The sequence below is a fragment of the Ahaetulla prasina genome, chromosome 17 (assembly GCF_028640845.1).
Source record: "Ahaetulla prasina isolate Xishuangbanna chromosome 17, ASM2864084v1, whole genome shotgun sequence".
In the NCBI taxonomy this organism is placed as follows: domain Eukaryota; kingdom Metazoa; phylum Chordata; class Lepidosauria; order Squamata; family Colubridae; genus Ahaetulla; species Ahaetulla prasina.
Window position 1 is genome coordinate 7057969 of NC_080555.1, and position 23247 is coordinate 7081215.

General features: G+C 46.5%; 1 protein-coding gene across 1 annotated transcript; it reads right to left on the reverse strand.

Annotated features, from left to right (window-relative positions):
- Positions 1 to 2574: 2574 nt before the first annotated feature.
- LOC131186471 (solute carrier family 22 member 6-A-like) lies at positions 2575 to 19301 on the reverse strand. Its single transcript, XM_058160079.1, has 10 exons — positions 18782 to 19301; positions 15563 to 15666; positions 13167 to 13321; positions 11698 to 11866; positions 10591 to 10714; positions 8720 to 8835; positions 7311 to 7525; positions 5080 to 5188; positions 3887 to 4090; positions 2575 to 2822 (listed from the first exon to the last, which is right to left on the reverse strand). Exons 1-10 carry the CDS (start codon positions 19175 to 19177, stop codon positions 2726 to 2728), a joined length of 1689 nt encoding a protein of 562 aa, XP_058016062.1. The 5' UTR covers positions 19178 to 19301; the 3' UTR covers positions 2575 to 2725.
- Positions 19302 to 23247: the final 3946 nt, after the last annotated feature.

Genomic DNA, 23247 nt, shown 5'->3' on the forward strand with positions numbered 1-23247 from the left:
CCGGGACTAAGATTGTGCTGTGTACTTTCTAAGGAAGCTTAGGTTAGAACAGGCTGGTGCATGTCCACACCTCACCCTTAACCTGGTTATCAAAGGCCTCCCATGTTTTACCATCCTCCTGTTGGAAGAAATATCCTTCTGGGTTCAGTTCCAAGTGGGGGAAAAGACATTGGATTCATGGACGTTGCTTGGAAAGAAGGTTTATTGAAGAACAGGGTCACATGGCTTGAGATCCTGGGCAGAAAAAGGAGAAGCGACGCTGAGAGTCCCTGGGTTTTATGCCCTCTGTTGGGCTTTGAATTTGAGCTGGTCTTCTGATTGGTTGTCAAGACTCCCACGGGACCATGCAGGGCTAACTTTGTAGGTTGTCTTTGTCCCAGGCTTGGTTGACTCTTGCTGGGTGATGATGTAATGAAAGGGCTTTGGGCAATTTATTTATTTATTTATTTTATTAGATTTTTATACCGCCCTTCTCCCGAAGGACTCAGGGCGGTGTACAGCCAAAAATTTAAAAACCCACAATATTCACATTTAAAACAGAAACTTAAAACCGAGCATATTACAAATGGCTGAAATTTAAAAATTTAAAACCCTAAAATAATAACCCCAATTAAAATTTAATAAAACCTTTAAGCCAGTCCCGCTTGAATAAATAGGTGCGTTTTCAGCTCACGGCGAAAAGTCGGAAGATCAGGCACTTGGCGTAAACCCGGGGGAAGTTCGTTCCAGAGCGTAGGAGCTCCTACAGAGAAGGCCCTACCCCTGGGGGCCACCAGCCGACATTGTTTGGCGGACGGCACCCTGAGAAGGCCCTCTCTGTGTGAGCGTACAAGTCGGTGGGAGGCATGAGGTAACAGCAGGCGGTCCCGTAAGTACCCGGGCCCTAAGCCATGGAGCGCTTTAAAGGTGGTAACCAAGATCTTAAAGCGCACCCGAAAGACCACAGGAAGCCAGTACAGGCTGCGCAGGATCAGTGTTACATGGGAGCAACGAGTTGCTCCCACTATAACCCGCGCAGCTGCGTTCTGGACTAGCTGCAGCCTCCGGGTGGACTTCAAGGGCAGCCCCATGTAGAGAGCATTGCAATAATCCAAACGAGAAGTGACGAGAGCGTGAGTGACCGTGCATAAGGCATCCCGGTCAATTCCTACTATGGCTCTGCCTGAAGGAGGTAGAACTTCGTTATGTAGACTAGACTGGCCCAGCCTTAATGGCCCATCGATGCAGGTGTGGGGGGGCTGAGTTTCTGCCTACCTTTTAGGGGAAATATTCTGCTTTTTTTAATACTTCCTAAAATACCTCCTTTTCCTAGGAGAGGGTATTAACTTCCTACACTCCAAATCACCTTCTAATTGGAATTGATGGCTTTATTAGACCACATGCTTCCCCCTGACACACAAACACAATCGCAACCACACCAGCGTGATTTCAACAATGGACTTTATTCCCCTCGTTTTGCCAAGCCAGATGAAAACGACAACTTATTAACTTTCGTCCTTGTCGAAAGAGACAAAGAAAAAAAATTTCTGCAAGGACAAATGGCCGATGCCATCTTGAAAAGATGGAGACACAGACATACACACACACCCTCCCCTTCGCAGTCTAAAAACCCTGATTGCAAACTATTCAACGATGTAGGTTTATTTCAGGGTTGGCATTGCCAGATACGGCCCATAACTGGCGCTGAACAATTAACGACCATTTGCTGTCTGAAAGCGTTTGTGTTTTGCAAAAGCTAAGCAGGGGTAAAGGTAAAGGTTCCCCTTGCATATATGTGCTAGCCGTTCCTGACTCTAGGGGGCAGTGCTCATCTCCGTTTCAAAGCCGAAGAGCCAGCGCTGTCTGAAGACGACTCCGTGGTCACGTGGCCGGCATGACTTAAATGCCAAAGGTGCACGGAACGCTGTTCCCTTCCCACCAAAGGTGGTCCCTATTTTTTCTACTTGCATTTTTTATGTGCTTTCAAACTGCTAGGTTGGTAGAAGCTGGGACAAGTCACGGGAGCTCATCCCCATTATGCGGCACTAGGGATTCGAACTGCTGAACTGTCAACCTTTCGATCGACAAGCTCAGCATCTTAGCCACTGAGCCACTGTATTTATGGATGGGTGAACACGAAGGACCCCCCTGGGAATTATTTTTAAAAAAATAAAGAAATCCAAGAAGACAATTCGCCAAACTACCCCAAAAAATACTTCCATGAAATGATCAGAATTTACTCTCAAGTGCAAACCTCAAAATTGCACAAAAAAACAAAATAAAACCCACCCCACTTTATTGCAAGCGGGCAACAAGATCAGGAAAAACGTGATTTGAGAAAACCCCAGTTTGGGGGGGTAAAAAGAAGAAGAAAAAATGGTAAGAATTACAGATTGGCAGAAAATAAATGTTGTGGTTTGGAGCCCCTGTCTAAAAAAAAAGAATCCCTGACAATCCAAGAGTTTGTTTATGGAAATAAACTTTGCGCGTGTTCAGAGGACTTTCCATATTTATTATCACAGCAATGAATCCCGTTCCTCTCCCCCCCTCCACCCCCAGAGAGGCTGGCTTACCTCAGAGATCACCCATCCCTGTAAAATACAAGAAAAAGAGAAAAAAAGAACGAAAACTAGGTTCCTTAAAAAAAAATTGAAAATACATGTCCAGAAACATCATATCTTCCACCCTTTTAAATCGCACATTCAAAAATGATCTCTAAGAACTTTTTATTTCCAGAATCAAATGGTCAGCAAGTCTCTTTGAACAAAACTTTTTCCTGCCTCTGAAGCAGGATTTTCTCTTGGCCAATCTCTTCCTTGCTCTTCTTTTTCGTCTTTTTGGATCTGGAAAGGGAAAAGAATAAATCATAGGTCAGCTGGAAAGCATCTCCATCATTCATGTCATTCAATTAACATCGATTTAATTTAAGATGGGTGGACTTCAATTCCCAGAATTCCCTAGCCAGCATGGGTGGATGTAATTCCCAGAATTCTCAAGCCAGCATGGATGGACTTCAACTTTCAGAATTCTCCAGCCAGAATGGACTCAATTCCCTAGCCAGCATGGATGGACTTCAGTTCCCAGAATTCCCCAGCTAGCATAGATGGACTTCAGTTCCCAGAATTCCCCAGCCAGCATAGATGGACTTCATTCCCAGAATTCCCCACCCAGAATGGACTCAATTCCTTAGCCAGCATGGATGGACTTCAGTTCCCAGAATTCCCCAGCTAGCATAGATGGACTTCAACTCCCAGAATTCCCCAGCCAGCATAGATGGACTTCAACTCCCAGGATTCTCCAGCCAGAATGGACTCAATTCCCTAGCCAGCATGGATGGGCTTCAGTTCCCAGAATTCCCCAGCTAGCATAGATGGACTTCAACTCCCAGAATTCCCCAGCCAGCATAGATGGACTTCAACTCCCAGGATTCTCCAGCCAGAATGGACTCAATTCCCTAGCCAGCATGGATGGGCTTCAGTTCCCAGAATTCCCCAGCTAGCATAGATGGACTTCAACTCCCAGAATTCCCCAGCCAGCATAGATGGACTTCAACTCCCAGAATTCCCCAGCCAGAATGGACTCAATTCCCTAGCCAGCATGGATGGGCTTCAGTTCCCAGAATTCCCCAGCCAGCATAGATGGTCTCAGTTCATAGAATTCCCCAGGCAAGAACTTCCTTTATTTTAACCTATCTTAGTCTTTATCTTCTTACTTAAAAGTTATTTTTTATTTATTTTAATTTATTCTTACTTATTCGTTCATTTATTCGTTCGTTAGATTTATGGGCCATCTATGCAGTCAAGAGGCAATTAAAAAAACCTGATATAAATAAAAAAAAGAATTTGCAAAGCTCAGCTGTGGGCCCAGATCGCCCAGCGTATAATCTCAACGCTAGCCTGTCACTCACCTGTTCTCAACATCATCGATCGTATCCGGCAACGGGACGTTCAAAGTCTCCGGCAGAAGACAGGCGATAATTCCAGCCAAGATGGGGAGCGCCCCGTACACAACAGGGGGAAGAAAGGAGTAATAATCCTCTAACAAGCTGGTCAGTGGAGAGACCATGCCTCCTACGCGGGCCATCGTGCTGCCGAAACCCAGCCCGGTCTGTCTGAGAAAGACGAAAGGAAGAGGAATCAAAGATCACTGAGATTCAGTGGTCGGTTTGTACCGGTTCGCACCGGTTCGGGAGAACTGGTTAGCAGCGGCGGTGGGAAGCTCAGCCCACCTGCCTAGATGTCATCAAAAATGCTCTGCAAATGCACAGAAACGCTCACAAAGCGAGTATGCGCACCTGCGCGCTACCGATAGCGAACCAGTAGCACTGGGATTTTAAACCCACTACTGGTGAGATTGCGGGTGGGGGGGTTCCGGGGTCCTGAAACTCTAGAACCCCTTCCTTCTCCCGGATGAGCTGAATCAGAGCTAGTCCTGGACTTACGACCGTCACTGGGACCAGAATTTCCGTTGTTAAACAAAGCCAGTTGCTAAGCAAGTCGTGCCCGATTTTACAGCCTTTTCTGCCATGGTGGTTAAGGGAAGGAAGGAAGGAAGGAAGGAAGGAAGGAAGGAAGGAAGGAAGGAAGGCTGAGTCAACCTTGAGCTGGTCAGGATTGAACCACTGGCTGTGGGCAGAGGTAGCCTGAAATATGACATTCTAACCATGGGAGGCAGGGAGGGAGGGAAGGAAGGAAGGAAGGAAGGAAGGAAGGGCAATAACAATAGCAGTTAGACTTACAGTATATACCACTTTACAGTGCCTTACAGCCCTCTCTAAGAGATTTACAGAGTCAGCTTCTTGCCCCCCCTCCAACAATCTGGGTCCTCATTTTACCGACCTCAGAAGGACAGAAGGCTGAGCCAACCTTGAGCCAGTCAGGATCGAACTCCTGGCAGTGGGCAGAGCTAGCCTGCAATACTGCATTCTAGCCCCTGCGCCACCACAGCTCTCAATGATTGCAAGTTGAGCATTACCCGTACTTGGAGAGGTGGGAGATTGAACCTAGGACCTGAGGGGCGAGGGGGGCGGGGCGGAAATTCTGCCCCAGAGTTACAGTTCCAAAAGTCACCAGAGGGGGCCTTCAAGGCAGCTCTCCTCACCTGACAGGAGTCGGATAGAGTTCAGTCGTAAAGAGGAAGACGCAGGTGAAAGCCGCCGAGAGGCAGCCTTTGCCGATGACCGCCAGCGACGTCCGTAGCGTCTGCATTTCTGCGGGAAGAAAAGAAAAAAACCTTGTAATGTAGGGACGTGGTAGCTTAGTGGCTAAGACGCTGAGCTTGTCGATTGGCAGTTCAGCGGTTCGAATCCCTAGCACCGCATAACGGGGTGAGCTCCCGTGACCTGTCCCAGCTTTTGTCAACCTAGCAGTTTGAAAGCTGGTAAAAAATGCAAGTAGGAAAATAGGGACCACCTTTGGTGGGAAGGGAAGAGCGTTCCATGTGCCTTTGGCGTTGAGTCATGCCGGCCACATGACCACAGAGACGTCTTTGGACAGTGCTGGCTCTTCGGCTTAGAAACGGAGATGAGCACCGCCCCCTAGAGTCGGGAACGACTAGCACATATATGCGGGGGGGGAACCTTTACCTTTACCTTAATATAATTACAGATAGTCCTCAACTTATAACAGTTCAGTTTAGTGACCTTTCAAAGTTACAACCACAATGAAAAAATGGACTTAGGACCAGGGTTAGGTTGCTACCGGTTCACCCCGGTTCGGACGAACCAGTAGTGGCTGCAGCGGGAGGCTCCGCCCACCTGCCCAGACATCGTCAAAGTGCTCTGCGCATGCGCAGAACCTCCCAATAGCGAACCGGTAGCGCCGGGATTTGAATCCCACTCCTACCATTTTTCACACTTACAACCATGGCGACATTCCCCAGGGTCACGTGATCAAAATTCAGACGCTTAGCAACTGGCTAGTATTTCTGACGGTCGCAGTGTCCCCGGGGTGAGGGGAGGGGTCAAGTGATCCCCTTTTGCGACCGTCTGACAGGCCAAATCCATGAGGAAGCCGGATTCACTTAACAACCATGCAAGAAAGGTCATAAAAGGGGACAAAGCTGACTTAACATAGGTCTCACTTAGCAACGTAAAAGTCGGGGCTCCATTGTGGTCGTCCGTTCGCAAGCAAGCCCAAAATGTACGTTGCTAAGCAAGACGGTTGTTAAGAAAGCTATGCCCATTTTTACTCCACATCTCTGGGGTCTTTTAATTGATTTTCTTGCACATGGAAGAGGCTGGACTAAATGATCTTGGTGTTCCTTTTCATTACACAGTTCTGAGTTTAAATATCAATATCAATGGAATCCTTGGAGCAATTTTTCTCTATCTTGGCAACTTTAAGAGGAGTGGTGGACTTCAACACCATGCTGGCTGGAGATTCTGGGAGTTGAAGTCCACCCATATTAAATCAAGCTGCCTGGAGGATTCTGGGAGTTGAAGTCCACCCATATTAAATCAAGTTGGCTGGGGGATTCTGGGAGTTGAAGTCCACCCATATTAAATCAAGCTGGCTGGGGGATTCTGGGAGTTGAAGTCCACACATATTAAAGCATGCTGGCTGGGGATTCTGGGAGTTGAAGTCCACACATATTAAAGCATGCTGGCTGGGGAATTCTGGGAGTTGAAGTCCACCCATATTAAATCAAGCTGCCTGGAGGATTCTGGGAGTTGAAGTCCACCCATATTAAATCAAGCTGGCTGGGGGATTCTGGGAGTTGAAGTCCACACATATTAAAGCATGCTGGCTGGGGATTCTGGGAGTTGAAGTCCACACATATTAAAGCATGCTGGCTGGGGAATTCTGGGAGTTGAAATCCGCCCACCTTAAAGCATGCTGGCTGGAGGAGTCTGGGAGTTGAAGTCCACCCATCTTAAAGCATGCTGGCTGGGGGATTCTGGGAGTTGAAGTCCACCCATATTAAAGCATGCTGGCTGGGGATTCTGGGAGTTGAAGTCCACACATATTAAAGCATGCTGGCTGGGGAATTCTGGGAGTTGAAATCCGCCCACCTTAAAGCATGCTGGCTGGAGGAGTCTGGGAGTTGAAGTCCACCCCTCTTAAAGCATGCTGGCTGGAGGAATCTGGGAGTTGAAGTCCACCCATCTTAAAGCATGCTGGCTGGGGGATTCTGGGAGTTGAAGTCCACCCATATTAAATCAAGCTGGCTGGGGAATTCTGGGAGTTGAAGTCCACCCATATTAAATCAAGCTGGCTGGAGGATTCTGGGAGTGGAAGTCCACAAGTCTTAAAGTTGCCAAGGTTGGAGACCCCTGTCTGACATAGGAAGGAAAGCAAACACACACAATGGGCAGATCAGCCGATACCCACCCAAGGGCACAAATAAGTTGGTGATGATGATGGTGCCAGCGGTCAGCAGGAAGGCGGTGAGGCTGACCCTCCGTCCAATGTAGCTCATGGTGATCGTGACGACCAATTTGGCGGGAAAATCCACCGCGCCGAAGATCACCTGGATGAGGTAAATGCTGACCCCAAAATTTTGGAGGTCCATGACCAGCCCGTAGTAGGAGAAGCTGACAGAGAACCTGAAATACACAAAACACAATTGCTCTTGGTTGTGGTATTAGGCTGACTGGGTGGCCCAGTGGCTAAGATGCTGAGCTTGTCGATCAGAAAGGCAGTTCAGCGGTTCGTATCCCTAGTATAGGTCTGCGTCCGCAAGGGGTTGGACTAGATGACCTCTAAGGTCCCTTCCAACTCTCTTACTGTTGTTTCCCGACTGCTGAAAATTTTGTGGTATGAACAAACCAGCACCAAGTTCCACTATTATCAGTCAAGGAATTGATTTCCTCACCAAACCACAGAAAGCAAATTGGAAGATATCTACCTCAAAAGAGGGACATTTATGGATTCAATTTATATTCCATGTTTCTAGCCCTCACCATCTCCCTCAAGGACACCTTGGTTCTAAAGCTGCTGGAACTCTTCTAACAGGTAGTCCTCGAGTTATGGCCGTCATGCAGCCTGTAGTTGTAACAGTCGTCGAACGGGTCGTTCACATGACCAACTCAATTTTACGATGGTTTTTTTTGCAGGGGTCGTTAAGCGAATGTGGTGGTCATAAGTATGAATGCTAAGGTTGCTAATTATAATGGATGTTTTAACGTTTTTAAAAAATAATTTGAATGGGTTTTTTAAAAACTCTTTTTATTGATTGAAATGCTTGTAAGGTTTTAGCAGTAATATATGTTTTTGAGTGGTGAGCCCCCCCAGAAAGATGGGCAGTAAAAGAATGAAAAGGAAGGAAGGAAGAAAGAAAGAAAGAGAGGGGTGAGAAAGAAAGAAAGAGAAAAAGAGAGAAGAAAGACAAGAAAGAAAGAAAAAGGAAGGAAGGAAGGAAGGAAGGAAGAGAAAGAAACAGGAAGAGAGAGAAAGAGAAGAAAGAAAGAGGGGGAAGGAAGGAAGGAAGGGAAAGAAAGAGAGAGAAAGAAAAAAGAAAGAAAGAGGAAGAGAGAAGAAAGAAGGAATGAAAAAGAAAGAAAGAAGAAAGAAAAGATTAAATTCATTGTTCACTATGATGTGAACACTCGCTAAACAAAACAATTCGTCCTTGAAAAAGCTTTAAGCAGCTGCCCCCAAAAGTTGTTTTATTCCTGCTTTCAACTGTGGGCTTTTCAAATGTAGCGCATACCCCTCCCACTTTCTCCTCCTGGAAAATTGACCAACAGGCAATTTGGTTTCTTTAAGGATGCTGCTGTCCCTCCGGTTGACCCTCTTACCAGACCATGGAGAGGCAGAAGAAAATGCGACGGATGGTCGGCGTGCGCACCAAGTCAGAAATGGTGTAGGTGGATTTGCAGGAAGACAATTCCTTCTCCATACTGGAAAGCAGAACCTACCAGAAAAAGGGCGTGAGAAAAATGATAAGAGGAGCGGAAACTTATCGCGAATGAAGGAGAATATAAGTATCCGCAGGATAATGTCGCAGGATCCAATCTGGCTCGGTCATCCGGACCAGACATGTTGTCTTGGGCCCTCCCTCCCACCCCCGGCGCTATCCCGTCCTATATAATCGTGTTTTAGATGCCGCAGGCATGTACGGAAATCGTGCGAGCCAGCGAAGTGCGCTCTCACATTTTCGGTTTTGGGTGAACCGATTGTTACATTATGTGACGTCCACCTCTGGCCACAACTCCATGATGACATGATGATAATTCTGGGAATTGAAGTCCCCGCTCTTAAAATGGCCAAGATTGAGAAATGGTAGCGTAGAGAGCCATGCTCTTAAAAGTGTCAGAGTGCACACAGTGCGACTGCTAGTTTGAGACAGCCCAGGAGCAAAATACAGTACACAGCGGTTTTGTCTTTCAAACAGTGGTTTATCTACAAGTCACATATATATATATAAAGTGTTTTTCTGTCGAAGCACCTGGTCTGCCCCAATATGGAAGGGAGCATATTGCTTCCCTTTCGCCTTTCAGCTCCAATCCAGGAGCCCTCAGGCAGTCGCTTTCACGACAAACCATTTTATACCAAATATATATTTGCCGATAAAGAAATAAAGGGAGACTAGTCTAGATCTATTTCGGGCTATTTCTTTATCAGCAAATATATATTTGGTATAAAATGGTTTGTCGTGAACGCCACTGCCTGAGGGCTCCTGGATTGGAGCTGAAAGGCGAAAGGGAAGCAGTACGCTCCCTCCCATATTGGGGCAGATCAGGTGCTTCGACAGAAAAACATTTAATTTCTCCCCTGGCTGATAAAGGGAGGAGAACTTGTGGCTCAGAGGTTAATACAACTGCCTAATATGCAGGCAGCCCAAGTTCGAATCCGAGTAAGGGTATGGCTGGCTGATGAGAGCTAAATAGATCTATACTAGTCTCCCTTTATTTCTTTATCAGCTAATATGTATATATGTATGTATATACATACACGTGCTAAGCAAAGCCAGTCAATCAATCAATCTTCAACACGGAGAGATAATACATGGAGATAGAATATGAGGAGAGAGAGTCGCCCTCACATGGCCACCCCTATATAGACAGCCTCTTAAAGTGATAACCCTGCTGACTCATTCTCATTGTATAATCTCGATTTACAGCCTTACAGCAGCTGGTCAGCTATTAAATTATGAAACATTTAGAAGGAGTTACAAGAAGAAAAGGGGCAGAAATATACCTTGAGCCCTGGAAAACAGGATAGTGTTAGGAAGAAGCTCAGGTCAGCTTCTCCCTAACTCAATATGGTATAAGAGGTCGGGAAGAAGAAGAAAAAATTAGACCTACAAGATTTGTGTGAATGCAGCCTACCTCAATAAAAGCATGGTTTTAGTCTTCTTTCCTAATCTCGATCCTCTTTGAGCTTGGTGGTTTTCTTTCGGGCATTTCATTACCAAACTAGGTAACCTCATCAGTGCTAGAAGGAGGGAGTGGGGCTTGCTCTCATCACTTTTTAAGCACTTCTTAGTGGTAAAGAAACCTCTGCAAGAAAACCACCAAGGTCAGAGAACACCAAGGAACCCTGATTTCAACTCCGAGCTCCTTTAATTCTTTCCTAATCTGGACAACCTCCAAGGTGGCAAAGATTCGGCAAATTTTTTACAACGGTTTGGTCATTCTCCCCCCCACCTCCCGTGTTTCCTCCATACCTCTGTGGTGATTCTCGCACCCGCTTCCTGCTTTTTGTTGATCCTGGCCACTCTCTGGAGAACCCCAACAGCCTTACTGGCCTGGCCGGACTGGATGAGCCAGCGAGCCGATTCAGCGTACCACCTGCAAGATAGAAATCCAAGTGGCCGCGAGTTCCACAGGTTACCAAGCCTACCTGCCAAACTCTAGGTCATCCTCCACTTGTACAACCACCGCTGAGCCTAAAATGCTGAGTCATTAAATGACCGTCTCATTTAGCGGCTTTCCTTGCCACCGTGGTTAAGTGGCATCCCTGCAGTTGTTAAGTTAGTCGCACGGTTGTTGAGCAAATCTGGCTTCCCCATTGACTGGTCACAAAAGGGGATCACATGACCTCCGGGACACGGCAACTGTCATAAGTCCATGCCAGTTGCCAAGCATTTGAATTCCGATCATGTGACCACGGGGGACGCTGCCACGGTGCGAAAAACGGTCACTTTGTCCAAGTGCTGTTGTCACTTGGAACGGTCACTAAACGAGCTGCTGTACGTCGAGAAACTCCCTGTACTCTTCGACGCAGAGCCACCACCCTTCTCTTCTGAAACTTCAGCCCATTGAGAAAAGTGCGGGGGGGGGGGGAGATCGCATTACCCATCATCCCCAGACGCAAGGGTGGGCCGCTGGGGGTTCGCGGGGGTTCGGGAGAACCTCTAGTTAAGATTCTGTGTGCAGTTCGAAGAACCCCCCCCCCAAATCCCACTCCTGGCTGGCCCCACCCACCCCGCTTCTCCCAGGAGTCTCTACGTGGCCCATTTTGGATGAAGGTAAGTGCAGGGCGCCCACGGAGGCTCGGGGAGGGCGAAAAACGGGCCTGCTGAAAGTTCAGGAAGGCCAGAAACGGGCCTGTTTCCGGCCTCCGGAGGGCCTCCAGAGCCTGGGGAGGCAGTTTTCACCCTCCCAGAGGCTCAAGAAAAGCCTCTGGAGCCCGGGGAGGGCAAAAACACCCTACCCACCCTCTGTGGTGCAGGAGGCCGACTAGGCCCCGCCCACCATGGCCCCGCCCATCCAGCCACCGGGCAGAGAGCCCCTTACTACAATTTTTGAAGCCCACCCCTGCCCACACATACCAGGAATAAAGGAGGAAGATCAAATAAGGAGCCGAAACGGCCACCTGCAACCAACGCCAGTCCCGGATGGAGTAGGCTAAGCCGGCCAGAAGGATTTGGCCCAAGGTATAAGCCAAGCCGGTGAGGGCAATGGTGATCGTCCGGTGCTGGGTGGGAATCCATTCCACGACTGGAAAAAAGAAGGGATCCAGTTGGAGAAACCGCTCTGCCCCAGTTCTATCTTAATATTAGTAATGTTAACTTAGGAAGGATAGGACAGGAGAGAACAGAACAGAATTAATAAGAAGGGAAGAGAAGAATAGAATAGAATAGAATAGAATAGAATAGAATAGAACAGAATAGAATAGAATAGAATAGTTGGGGGAATAGAATAGAATAGGGACCTTGGAGGTTATCTAGTCCAACTCCCCCACCTGCCCAAACAGGAGACCTTACACCATTTCTGACAGATGGCAGTCTTGTCTTTTCTTGAAAGCTTCCAGGGATGAAGCTCCCCCAACTTCCGAAGGCAACTTTTTGTTCCATGGGTTGATTGTTCTCACTGTCAGAAAATTCCTCATTTCCAGGTTGAATCTCTCCTTGGTCACTTTCCATCCATTCTTCTTTGTCTGGCTTTCGGGTGCTTTGGAGAATAGGTTGACCCCCTTCCTCCTCTCTGGGGCAGCCCCTCAAATATTGGAACACTGTTATCATGTCTCCCCTGGTTCTTCTCTTCACTAGACTAGCTTCAGTAGATTAATTTCAGATAAGTGGCTGCCCAATCTCTTCTTAAAAAGCCTCCAATGATGGAGCACCCCAACTTCTGGTGGCAAGCTGTTCCACTGGTTAATGGAATTTTCTGTCAGAAAATTTCTCCTTATTTCCAGGTTGAATCTCTCCTTGATCACTTTCCATCCCTTATTCCTTGTCTGGCCTTCGGTTGCTTTGGAAAATAGGTTGACCCCCTTCCTCCTCTCTGTGGCAGCCCCTCCAATATTGGAAGATGCTCTCCTGTCTCCCCTGGTCCTTCTCTTCACTAGACTAGTCAGGCCCAGTTCCTGCAACCGTTCATCCATATGTTTTCATAAGAGGAATAGAATAGAATAGAATAGAATAGAATAGAATAGAATAGAATAGAATAGAATAGAATAGAATAGAATAGAATAGAAAATAGAATTTTTATTGGCCAAGTGTGATTGGACACACAAGGAATTTGTCTTGGTGCATATGCTCTCAGTGTACATAAAATAAAAGATACGTTCATCAAGGTACAACATTTACAACACAATTGATGGTCAGTATAGTCTAGACCACAATCAGATCAAAAATCGTTCAGCCCTAACTTGAATTTCTAACTTGGATTCTTGGTTTTTAACTTGAAAATCCTTGTCGAGGGAGCTCAGGTGATCCACCCAGACCCAAGAGCTAGATTTGTTTCGACCTTGTTACGAAACCCCCTTTGAGATCCTCTAGAAAGTTGAGCCTCTTACTCAAACAGGCGATGCTGAGGCCGAATCCCGAAAGCGCCATGCCGGTCAGGAAGCGGAAGAAACAATAGGAGGCGTAATTGGGCGAGAAAGCGGCGCAGGTTCCCGTCACGGCCATTTGGAAAAAGGACCAGATTGTGAGCGCTCGGCGGCCAAATCTGCAGGAGGAACAAAAGAGACCATCATCCACTGCCCTCCTCTCTAATAAGCCTGGGAGGCATGAAAGAAAATGGGGGTTTGTTTGTGTATGTATATGTTTGTTTATTTCTGTGTGTGCTGGAAGATACAGATGGCTCTCTGCGAGAATACAGATGGTCCTTGACTTACAACTGTAATTATGACTCGACTTATGACTGTAATCGGGTCCTTGACTTATGGCTGTAAGTTATGATCGGGGGGGGGTCATCATGTGATTGCACCCAATTTTTTTTAGATTTGTGTTTGTATGTGTCTGTCTATCCTTCCATCATCTATCTAACTATATCTATTTATAATCTATCCATCCATCCACCCACCCAATCTCTCTAGCTCTCTGTCTATCTATCTGTCTCTATCTATCATCTCTATCTACCTACCTACCTATCTCTATATCTCACTATTTATCATATCTAGTTATTATCTATCCATCCATCCATCCATCCATCCATCAGTCTAATCTCTCTTTCTTTCTGTCATCTGTCTATCTATCTATCTATCTCTATCTCTCTATCTCACTATTTATCATATCTAGCTATCATCTATCTATCCATCCATCCATCCATCCATCCATCCATCCATCCATCCATCCATCCATCTAACCTCTCTTTCTGTCTGTCGTCCATCCGTCTGTTTGTCTGTCTGTCTGTCTGTCTCTATCTATCTATCTATCTATCTATCTATCTATCTATCTATCTATCTATCTATCTATCTATCTATCATCTATCTCTATTTATCATCTCTATCTACCTGCCTACCTATCTCTATCTCTCTATCTCACTATTTATCATATCTAGCTATTATCTATCTATCCATCCATCCATCCATCCATCTAACCTCTCTTTCTCTCTGTCGTCCGTCCGTCCGTCCGTCTGTCTGTATCTATCTATCTATCTTTCTATCTATCTATCTATCTATCTCTATTTATCATCTCTATCTACCTACCTACCTATCTCTCTCTCTCTCACTATTTATCATCTATCTATCTATCTATCTACCTATCTATCTATCTATCTATCTATCTATCATCTATCTTCTCTCTCTCATCTACCTACCTACCTACCTACCTACCTACCTACCTACCTATATCTTCTCTCTCTTATCTATCCTTCCTCTATCTCCCTAAAAAGAGTCTTTTTTAACTTTGTGCATTTAAATGTTTTTTAGCTTTTAAAATCATTGTTTGCCCGCCACCCTTCTTAGGACCTCAATACGAGTTGATTGACAGTTGCTGATTTTGAAACTGTTTTGAGCAGAACCGCACACCACAAACCAGCACGCAAAAAGATTCCTCACTTATACCCGGCACTGGCTGTCAATCAATAATTAATAAACATCTGGAAAGATTTGATCCATTTCCTTTTCAGCTATACAATTTGGACGCCCTTTGAAGGGTTTGGGAGTAAGAATGGATTTCCAGAGGAAAAAAATTGTAGACTACAGGAACCATTTGCACCAATCGGGTGACTCAGAGGACATAAATAAACCTCCAAGTGGCGTCAGCGACCCTCTAAAAAGGATGCAAAGGACCAGCTGCCTACAAGGGCTGGGAAGTGGCTCACCAGGCTAATGCAGCCTGTTATTAACACACAGCTGCCTGCAATTACAATTACTGCAGGTTCAAGTCCCACCAGGCCCAAGGTTGACTCAGCCTTCCATCCTTTATAAGGTAGATAAAATGAGGACCCAGATTGTTGGGGGGGCAATAAGTTGACTTTGTATATAATATACAAACGGATGAAGACTATTGCTTGACATAGTGTAAGCCGCCCTGAGTCTTCGGAGAAGGGCGGGATATAAATGCAAATTAAAAAAAAAAAAAGGAGTATCGATGCTTCCGTTCCCTACCATCCTGAAGCTGAAGAAGCTTCTGGGATGAGAAGCGAAACATCTTCAAAAGAAAAAAACCCAGAAAGTCCAGTTGCCTCTTGGGAAAAAAGGCACCTTTGGGACCACCAGCACCTTGGATGATTGACAATCGCTACAGACTTCCAAAGAAAAGGAATCTCATTGCAGGCGTCAGTCGGACCCGAGAGGTAAGAAGCAGTTAGTGCCCCCTTGTGGCCAACATCCAAACTGCACTTCTCAGCCTACTGGTGGGATTTTTTTTTTAAAAAAAAGGGTGATTTGATCACCGAGTGGTGCCCTGACCCACCCGCTACTCACCTCTTTCTCCCAGTGCTGCCCCCTGCTGACCAACATACCTGTCAGCCAGCCCGCCTAGGACCAGAGCGCCGATCAGCACCCCCGCCATGTAAATGGATTGCGCCATCTCCCGAAGTTTACGCCGGTCGCACACCAGGTCCCACTGCCACAGAAAGAGACAATGAGTTCCGTGAAAAGTTGTGCCAATCGAAAAGGTATCTTTGCGGCTCAGGGTTGAACTGGGGGGGGGGTCTTTGGTGCGCTCTGAGCTTGGTGGTTTTCTTGCAGACGTTTCGTGACCCAAATAGGTAACATCATCAGGGCTCCTGGAGAACAAAACCCACTCCCTTCTAGCACTGATGATGTGACCCAGTGTGGTAATAAAACGTCTGCCATAAAAGACCCCATCAAGTTCAGAGAGCACCAAGAACCCCACAGTTGTCGTCCTCCTCCTCCTCTTCCTCTTCCTCCTCCTCCTCCCTTCTGCAAACTCCCCTCCTTTCTAGCTCTGATGATGTTACCTAGTTGGGTCATGAAATGTCTGCAAGAAAACCACCAAGCTCAGAAAGCACCAAGGACCCCACAGTTCTCCTCCTCCTCTTCCTCCTCCTCCTCCTCCTCCTCCTCCTCCTCCTCCTCCCTTTCGCCTTCCTCCCTCCTCCTCCTCCTCCTTCTCCTCCTCCTCCTCCTCCTCCTTTCGCCTTCCTCCTCCTCCTCCTCCTCCTCCTCCTCCTCCTCCTCCTCCTCCTCCTCCTCCTCCTCCTCCTCCTCCTCCTCCTTTCGCCTTCCTCCTCCTCCTCCTCCTCCTCTCCTCCTCCTCCTCCTCCCTTTGCCTTCCTCCTCCTCCTCCTCCTCCTCCCTTTGCCTTCCTCCTCCTCCTCCTCCTCCTCCTCCTCCTCCTCCTCCTCCTCCTCCCTTTCGCCTTCCTCCTCCTCCTCCTCCCTTCCTCTTTCCTCCCTCCTCCTCCTCCTCCTCCTCTCCACAATCCCCATTCTCTTCTAGCACTGATGATGTTACCTAGTCGGGTCGTGAAATGTCTCTTTAAACAAAACCCACCAAGCTCAGAGAGCAGCAAGGTGCTCACAATTAAAAGGTGTGTGTGTGTGTGAGAGAGAGAGGGTTGGGGGGAGAATCACACCTGGCTGAAGTATTCATGACCTGGAGGATGTGATAGAGGAAGTGTGTGTGTGGGGGGGGTCTCTGAAGATAAGAGGCACGCTTGCAGCTTAGAGGCATAGACTAGTCCTTGTCTTACAACCAGTTTGCTAAAACAACCCATTCAAAGTTACAACGGACTTGGGCAACGACGTCAATTTCGCCAGTCGCTTTAGAGTTTAAAAAAGGGCCGTGGTGGCTCAGGCTGTAAGATAGCCTGTTATTAAAACACAGCAGCCTGCAATTACTGCAGGCTCGAATCCCACCAGGCCCAAGGTTGACTCAGCCTTCCATCCTTTATAAGGTAGGTAAAATGAGGACCCAGATTGTTGGGGGGGGGCAATAAGTTGACTTTGTAAATATACAAATAGAATGAGACTATTGCCTTACACACTGTAAGCCGCCCTGAGTCTTCGGAGAAGGGCGGGATATAAATGTAAATTAAAAGAAAAAAAAAAGAAAAGAAAAGAAAACAACAACCCACCACTGTTCCTTTTTCAAATGCTTGCATTGCCCCCTAGCGAGTTCCCAAAACATTTCAGCTGCCAGAATTCTGGAACACCCCCCACCACCAGGACTAGAAACTTGATTGCTTCTCTTGTGATCTTTTTTTTTTTTAAAAAAGGAAGATTTTGCCCCCAAGGCAAGCAATTCACAGACTGATCTTTTGTGGGACGAGGGCCAAAACACGCTGCGACGCAAACCTTGCACATTATTTAGCAAGAAATCAAACTTGCATTCTGGTTACCCGGCTTTGCAAGCTTGGGGGGGGACGGGACCAAGAAGAGAAATATAAATTGGGGGGCAGAAGGAACCTTTTACCTCCTCCGGGAAGAGAAATGACGGACAGGCTTGGGGGGGGAAAAAAAGCATTTTTGCTCTCCACAGAAAAATCGGCCAGCTCTTCTCTTAGAACTGGTGCCAGGTAAATACGTCCCACTGATCTCAGATTTTTGTGTGCCCAGCAGGGCCTTCGGGTTGCATTAGGACTGGGGGGGGGGTGGATGCAGGGGGTGGTGGTGGAACAAGACCCCCTCCTCCATTTCCACACATCAACCAAAAACATTTCCCGTGGTTTCTGCAGCCTAACTCCTTTATTTGCTTTATTTTATTGCTTTCTCTCGGCTACTAAAAGACGAGGCTGGATGGCGGCGGTCACAACTTTGCAAAAAAAAACCAACAACCCCAGAAACCTTTGTCGAGATTTTAAGGGTCTTTTAAGTCGGGGATGCAACACAGGGCAAGCAGCGTAGCCCCGGGTTCGAAAGGTGACGCCTCTAGTCGAATTCAAATCCTAGCTAAGGAGGTGCTACGTTAATATTAGGATTGGTCGCATGGCCAGCCAGATGGTTTAGACTGGGATTTGGCGTTTTTTGTCCGCCTTCTCGAGTCCTTACCCGAAGGATTGGGATAGGCAGATGTGGTTGTTTGATGGTGTTAAAGGTATGGGGTTTCCTGCCTAAGCAGGGGGTTGGACTAGAAGACCTCCAAGGTCCCTTCCAACTCTGTTATTGTTCTAATCTGTTCTGTTCTATACTATTCCATTCCATTCCTGATTTCTTTTCTATTCTATTCTATTCTATTCTATTCTATTCTATTCTATTCTATTCTATTCTATTCTATTCTATTCTATTCTATTCTATTCTATTCTATTCTACTCTATTCTATTCTATTCTATTCTATTCTATTCTCTATTTTATTCCATATTTTCTATTCTATTCTATTCTATTCTATTCTATTCTATTCTATTCCATTCTATTCCATTCCATTCCATTCCATTCCATTCCATATTTTCTATTCTATTCTATTCTATTCTTTGCTCTGGCCAAAACCATGACTGGGTCAGGAAAGAACAGCAGTAAGTGGCTAAGATACTGAGTTGTCGATCAGAAAGGTTGGCGGTTCGAATCCCTACTGCAGGTCTCCTGGGCGAGCAGGGGGTTGGACTAGATGACCTCCAAGGTCCCTTCCGACTCTGTTACTTCAAATCGTTAAGAGACCCCCCAGCCCTCCCCGCAAGGTGACACATGCCTTTGGCTCCTGAGAATCTCTCCCTATCACCATTTTCCTTTCCTCCCAATAACGTTTTTCGTAGTTCATGACCCTCCCGGATTGTCACTCACCTCGCTGATGATGGTGGACGTAAACTGAGTTTGGTCATAAAACCATCCGTCGGCGCAGGGCTCGGTTTCCGTCTCGTTCACCCGGGTGACGCTGGCGTTGAGGAGATACCACTGGGCATCCGTGAAGCGCCTGCATTTTTCCAACCTTTGCTTGCTATCCAGAGGGATGCTGACCCGGAGAAGCTGGCCAGCGCCTTGCAGGTGAGTGATATTGGGGTACTCGCTGCCGTTGGGGGCGAGGCGCACCTGGCAACGGTGTCCTGGAATAGCAGCCGTGAAGTTCTGGAGAAGGTTATGACTGGCCATGAACAAGACCGGGATGGTCAGCAGTATAGTGTGAATAATCTGAAAACGTCCCATGCCACCGACTTGTTCCAGGAGTTCCCCAAAAGCCATGATGAGCCAGAAAAGATCTTCGGAGAGCTTCCCCCCCCCAAAAAAATCTACAGGCCAAATCTTGCTCCCGGGCCGAACTCTGTTCACATAAAGCAGAAGGTCAAGAGAGGGAGGGACGAAGAAGAGAAAAAAGAAAGAGACAGAGAAGAGAAAAGAGAAAAGAGAAAGAGATGGTGAGGTGAAGAAGAGAAAAGAGAAAGAAATGCAGAAAAGAGGAAGAGATGGAGAAGAGAATAGAGGAAGCGATGGAGAAAAGAGAAAGATGGGGAAGAGAAAAGAGAGAGAGAGATGGAAAAGAAAAAAGAGATGGAGAAAAGAAAAGTGAAAGAGATGGAGAAGAGAAAAGAGATGGAGAAGAGAAAAGAGAAAAGAGATGGAGCAGAGAAAAAGAAAGAGATGGAGAAAGAGAAAGATGGGAAGAGAAAAGAGAGAGAGAGATGGAAAAGAAAAAGAGATGGAGAAAAGAAAAGTGAAAGAGATGGAGAAGAGAAAAAGAGATGGAGAAGAGAAAAGAGAAGGAGATGGAGAGATGGAGAAAAGAGATAGAGAGATGGAAAAGAAAAAAGAGATGGAGAAGAGAAAAGAGATGGAGAAGAGAAAAGAGAGAAAGATGGAGAGATGGAGAAGAAAAAGAGATGGAGAAGAGAAAAGAAAAGTGAAAGAGATGGAGAAGAGAAAAGAGAAGGAGATGGAGAGATGGAGAAAAGAGATAGAGAGGTGGAAAAGAAAAAAGAGATGGAGAAGAGAAAAGAGATGGAGAAGAGAAAAGAGAGAAAGATGGAGAGATGGAGAAGAAAAAAAGAGGAAGAGATGGAGCAGAGAAAAAAAGAGAGAGATGAAAAAAAAAGGGAAAAAAAGAACGTTGTAAAATTGGCGGCGACTTAAAAAAGAAATAGAATTCCTGTAAAAAAAAAAAGAAAGATCTGGAGGATAAAAAAAATCCGGTATTTTTGGATTCGAAGAATTAGGGTTAGCCGAGATTCAGTTTGCTGGAAAGAAAACCGCTTTTCTAAAAGGGGAGAGGGCCCTTAATTTTCTTTAAAACGGGGGTCTAAAAAGCTCGGAGCATCTCTTCATTTCATCGGACGATGCTGGAGAGAATCCCGAACCGTGCCACTTTTCAGGATCGGGGAAAATGCCCGTTTTCTCTCCTTCGCCCTTAAAAGACCATTGAAATAGTCCTTTTCCTCTGGGTGGGTGGGAGATTTGAAGACCTGGCCGAGGGTTTTTGGAGTCCAGAAGTGTGCCGGGGGGGCGGAAAAATTGAGATTCTTGGCACTCGCCCGCGTTAAAAGAAAAGGAAACCGTTCTGCCCTGATTGTGCCAAGTCCCATGGAGTTGACCCCCTTTGGTTTCCCGCTAAGCAAAATTGCTCAGAAACGGGGCTTTGCGTGGATTATTTATCAAAAGCGACAAGCAGCTGATTTGGTTAACGTTTGACGCTGGTTTGGAGGGGGATAAACTGGAGGGGGGGAAAAAATTGAGGATGGCAAGTGGGGGGGGAGATTGGGTTAAAGGGGAAGAAACCACATCAGCTGCAGGAGGGAACAAGGGTGAAAAATACAATTTAAAGGCGTGGAATGTGGTGCAAACTTTTTTTGGGGGCGAGGGGTGAAAAATAGAAGAACAAAGTTGTTTTTTAAACAAAAAACGTTTTCCTAGAAAAAAAGCCTGCTTCGTCCACTATTTGTCCCCGTGGGGTTGGGAATTCAAATGCCGCTGTTTCTCCTTCCGTAATACAGGTAGTCCTCGACTTACGGCCGTAACGGAGCCCCGAAATCCCGTCGTTAAGTGAGGCCTTTGTTGAGTTGCTTCCCCTCGTAGGGCCTTTTTTTGCCAGAGTTGTTCGGGGAATTACTGCCGTTGTTAAGTTAGCAACACGGTTGTTATGTGAATCTGGCTTCCCTCCCCATGGACTTCGCTTGTCTGGAAGTCGTAAAAAGGTGATTCTTATTTCTTATTCTATTATTCTATTTTACAATCTTTCTTGCCACGGTTGTTAAGTGAATCACTGAAGTTGATAAGTGAGTAACCTGGTCGTTAAAGCGAATCTGGCTTCCCCACTGAGTTTGCTTCTCAGAAGGTCAGAAAAGGGGATCACGTGACCCCCGGGACACTGGAACCGTCATAAATGTGAGTCAGTGGCCAAGCATCTGAATCGGGATCACGCTACCAAGGGGATTCCGCAACGGTCGTAAGTCTGAAAACCGGTCATAAACCACTTTTTTCAGTGCCGTTGTCACGTCGAACGGTCACCGAATGGACGGTTGTAAGTTGAGGACTGCCTCGATTAGGATCATTACTGTGAACGGGATAGAAGACAGGCAGTCCTCGAGTTACGCCCGTATAGGAGCCTGCACACCACGGTAGCAACTTGTGACGTTCATAAAGTGGGACGTTACTAACCTGGATTTACGACCTATTTTGCGATGGTTGTTAAGAAGCCAACCCTGTGGTCGATTAAAGAAGAATCTGGGGAAGCCAAGAAAAACAAAGACAACTGTAGCCGGCTCAGGCAAGCGAGCCAAGCCGCAGACGACAAGCAAAACTATAGTCTTCAGCCAGGAGGCGACTTCTGAGCCGAAGGATCTCGGATTTCGCCATTCATATTTTAATATATTCCCCCGAGCAAGAAGGCTGACATCTGGCCCGGCTACAAAATAGCGCACCTTGTTTTTCCGGCGGCTGGCTGTCATGAAGTCTCCGAGACAGTTAATTAACGCACCTCAATAAGGACTAGAATCTTGCCTCTTTGAAGCCATGAAAGCATCCAGCAAAACTTGAACCTGAGTCACGGCCGTATTTTGTTTTTTGTTTTTTAACATCGGCGGGCTTGCTAATTCGTGCTCCATCCAGCCCCTTTGGGGTGACAGCCACCAGGGGGCAGCGCCCCTCTCCATCTGGGCTCAACAGCTGAGACACGGAGAGGAGACCAAGAGGAAATCACAGGATCGGTGACTAATGTAAAAAAATTTTTTTAAAAAAAAAATTCCTCCAGGATTGCAGCTCAACGTCTAGGCGAGAGACAAGAGAGGTGAGCGGGCAAAAATTGTTGCCAACATTTTTTTGTTTTTTTGCTGCGGTTAAAAAAAAAACATGCCTGGTGTGCTCATTACAGGCGAGTCCCCCCACTTACGAGTGCAATTGAGCCCCGAATGACAGGTATAAAGTGGGCCGTTTGTTAGGTGAGTTATCATTTTACAGCATTTTTTTTGCAACGCCATTAAGTGAAACCATTGCCTGCAACAAGCGATTTTTGCTGGAAACTAAACTGGAAGTCAATATCGGTTTCAAATTTTTTAAAAAAACCCACCGTCGTAAATTGAGGTCATGTCACCATGGGATGCCAGAAATTCAGATCGGTTGCTAAGCAACCCAAATGCGATCACGTGACCTCAGGAAGACCCAACCATCAGATCTTCAAATCCAGGTCTGTTGTGCTTTGGAATGGACTCTAAGCAACCCGTCATAAGTCAAGGACTACATGTCCCTTTATCCTCAGTCAAAAGGACACAGGGATATCGCCAGTGCAACGGAGATCTCCCAGTTGGTGCAAACCAGTTTGGCCATTAACGCTGCTGGGAATTGTCCCTGGGATACAGGTAGCTCTCGACTTATGACCACAACTCAGCCCACAAATTTGCGTTGCTAAGTGAAGTGTTTGAGATTTGCCCGTTTTACGACCTTTCTTGCTGCCGTCGTTAAGTGAATCACTGCAGTTGATAAGTTACTGACTTGGTTGTTAAGTGAATCTGGCTCCCCCCATTGACTTTGCTGGTTAGAAGGTCGGCGAAGAGAAACGCGTTGCCAAGTCTTTGCATTTGGATCATGGGGATGCCGCATCGGTCGTAAGTGTGAAAAACGGTCATAAGCCCCTTTTTTCAGTGCTATTGTCACTTCGAACCGTCACTAAATGAACCGTTGTAAGTCAAGGAGTCCCTGTATTTAATTATATTCTATTTACAACATAGCCAATGCATAATCATGTTTATTATTAGCGTGACTCTTATGCCGTTTATCGTCTTCCGGGAAAATTGTCGCTTCTGATTATTTCACTGCTTGGCTCCATG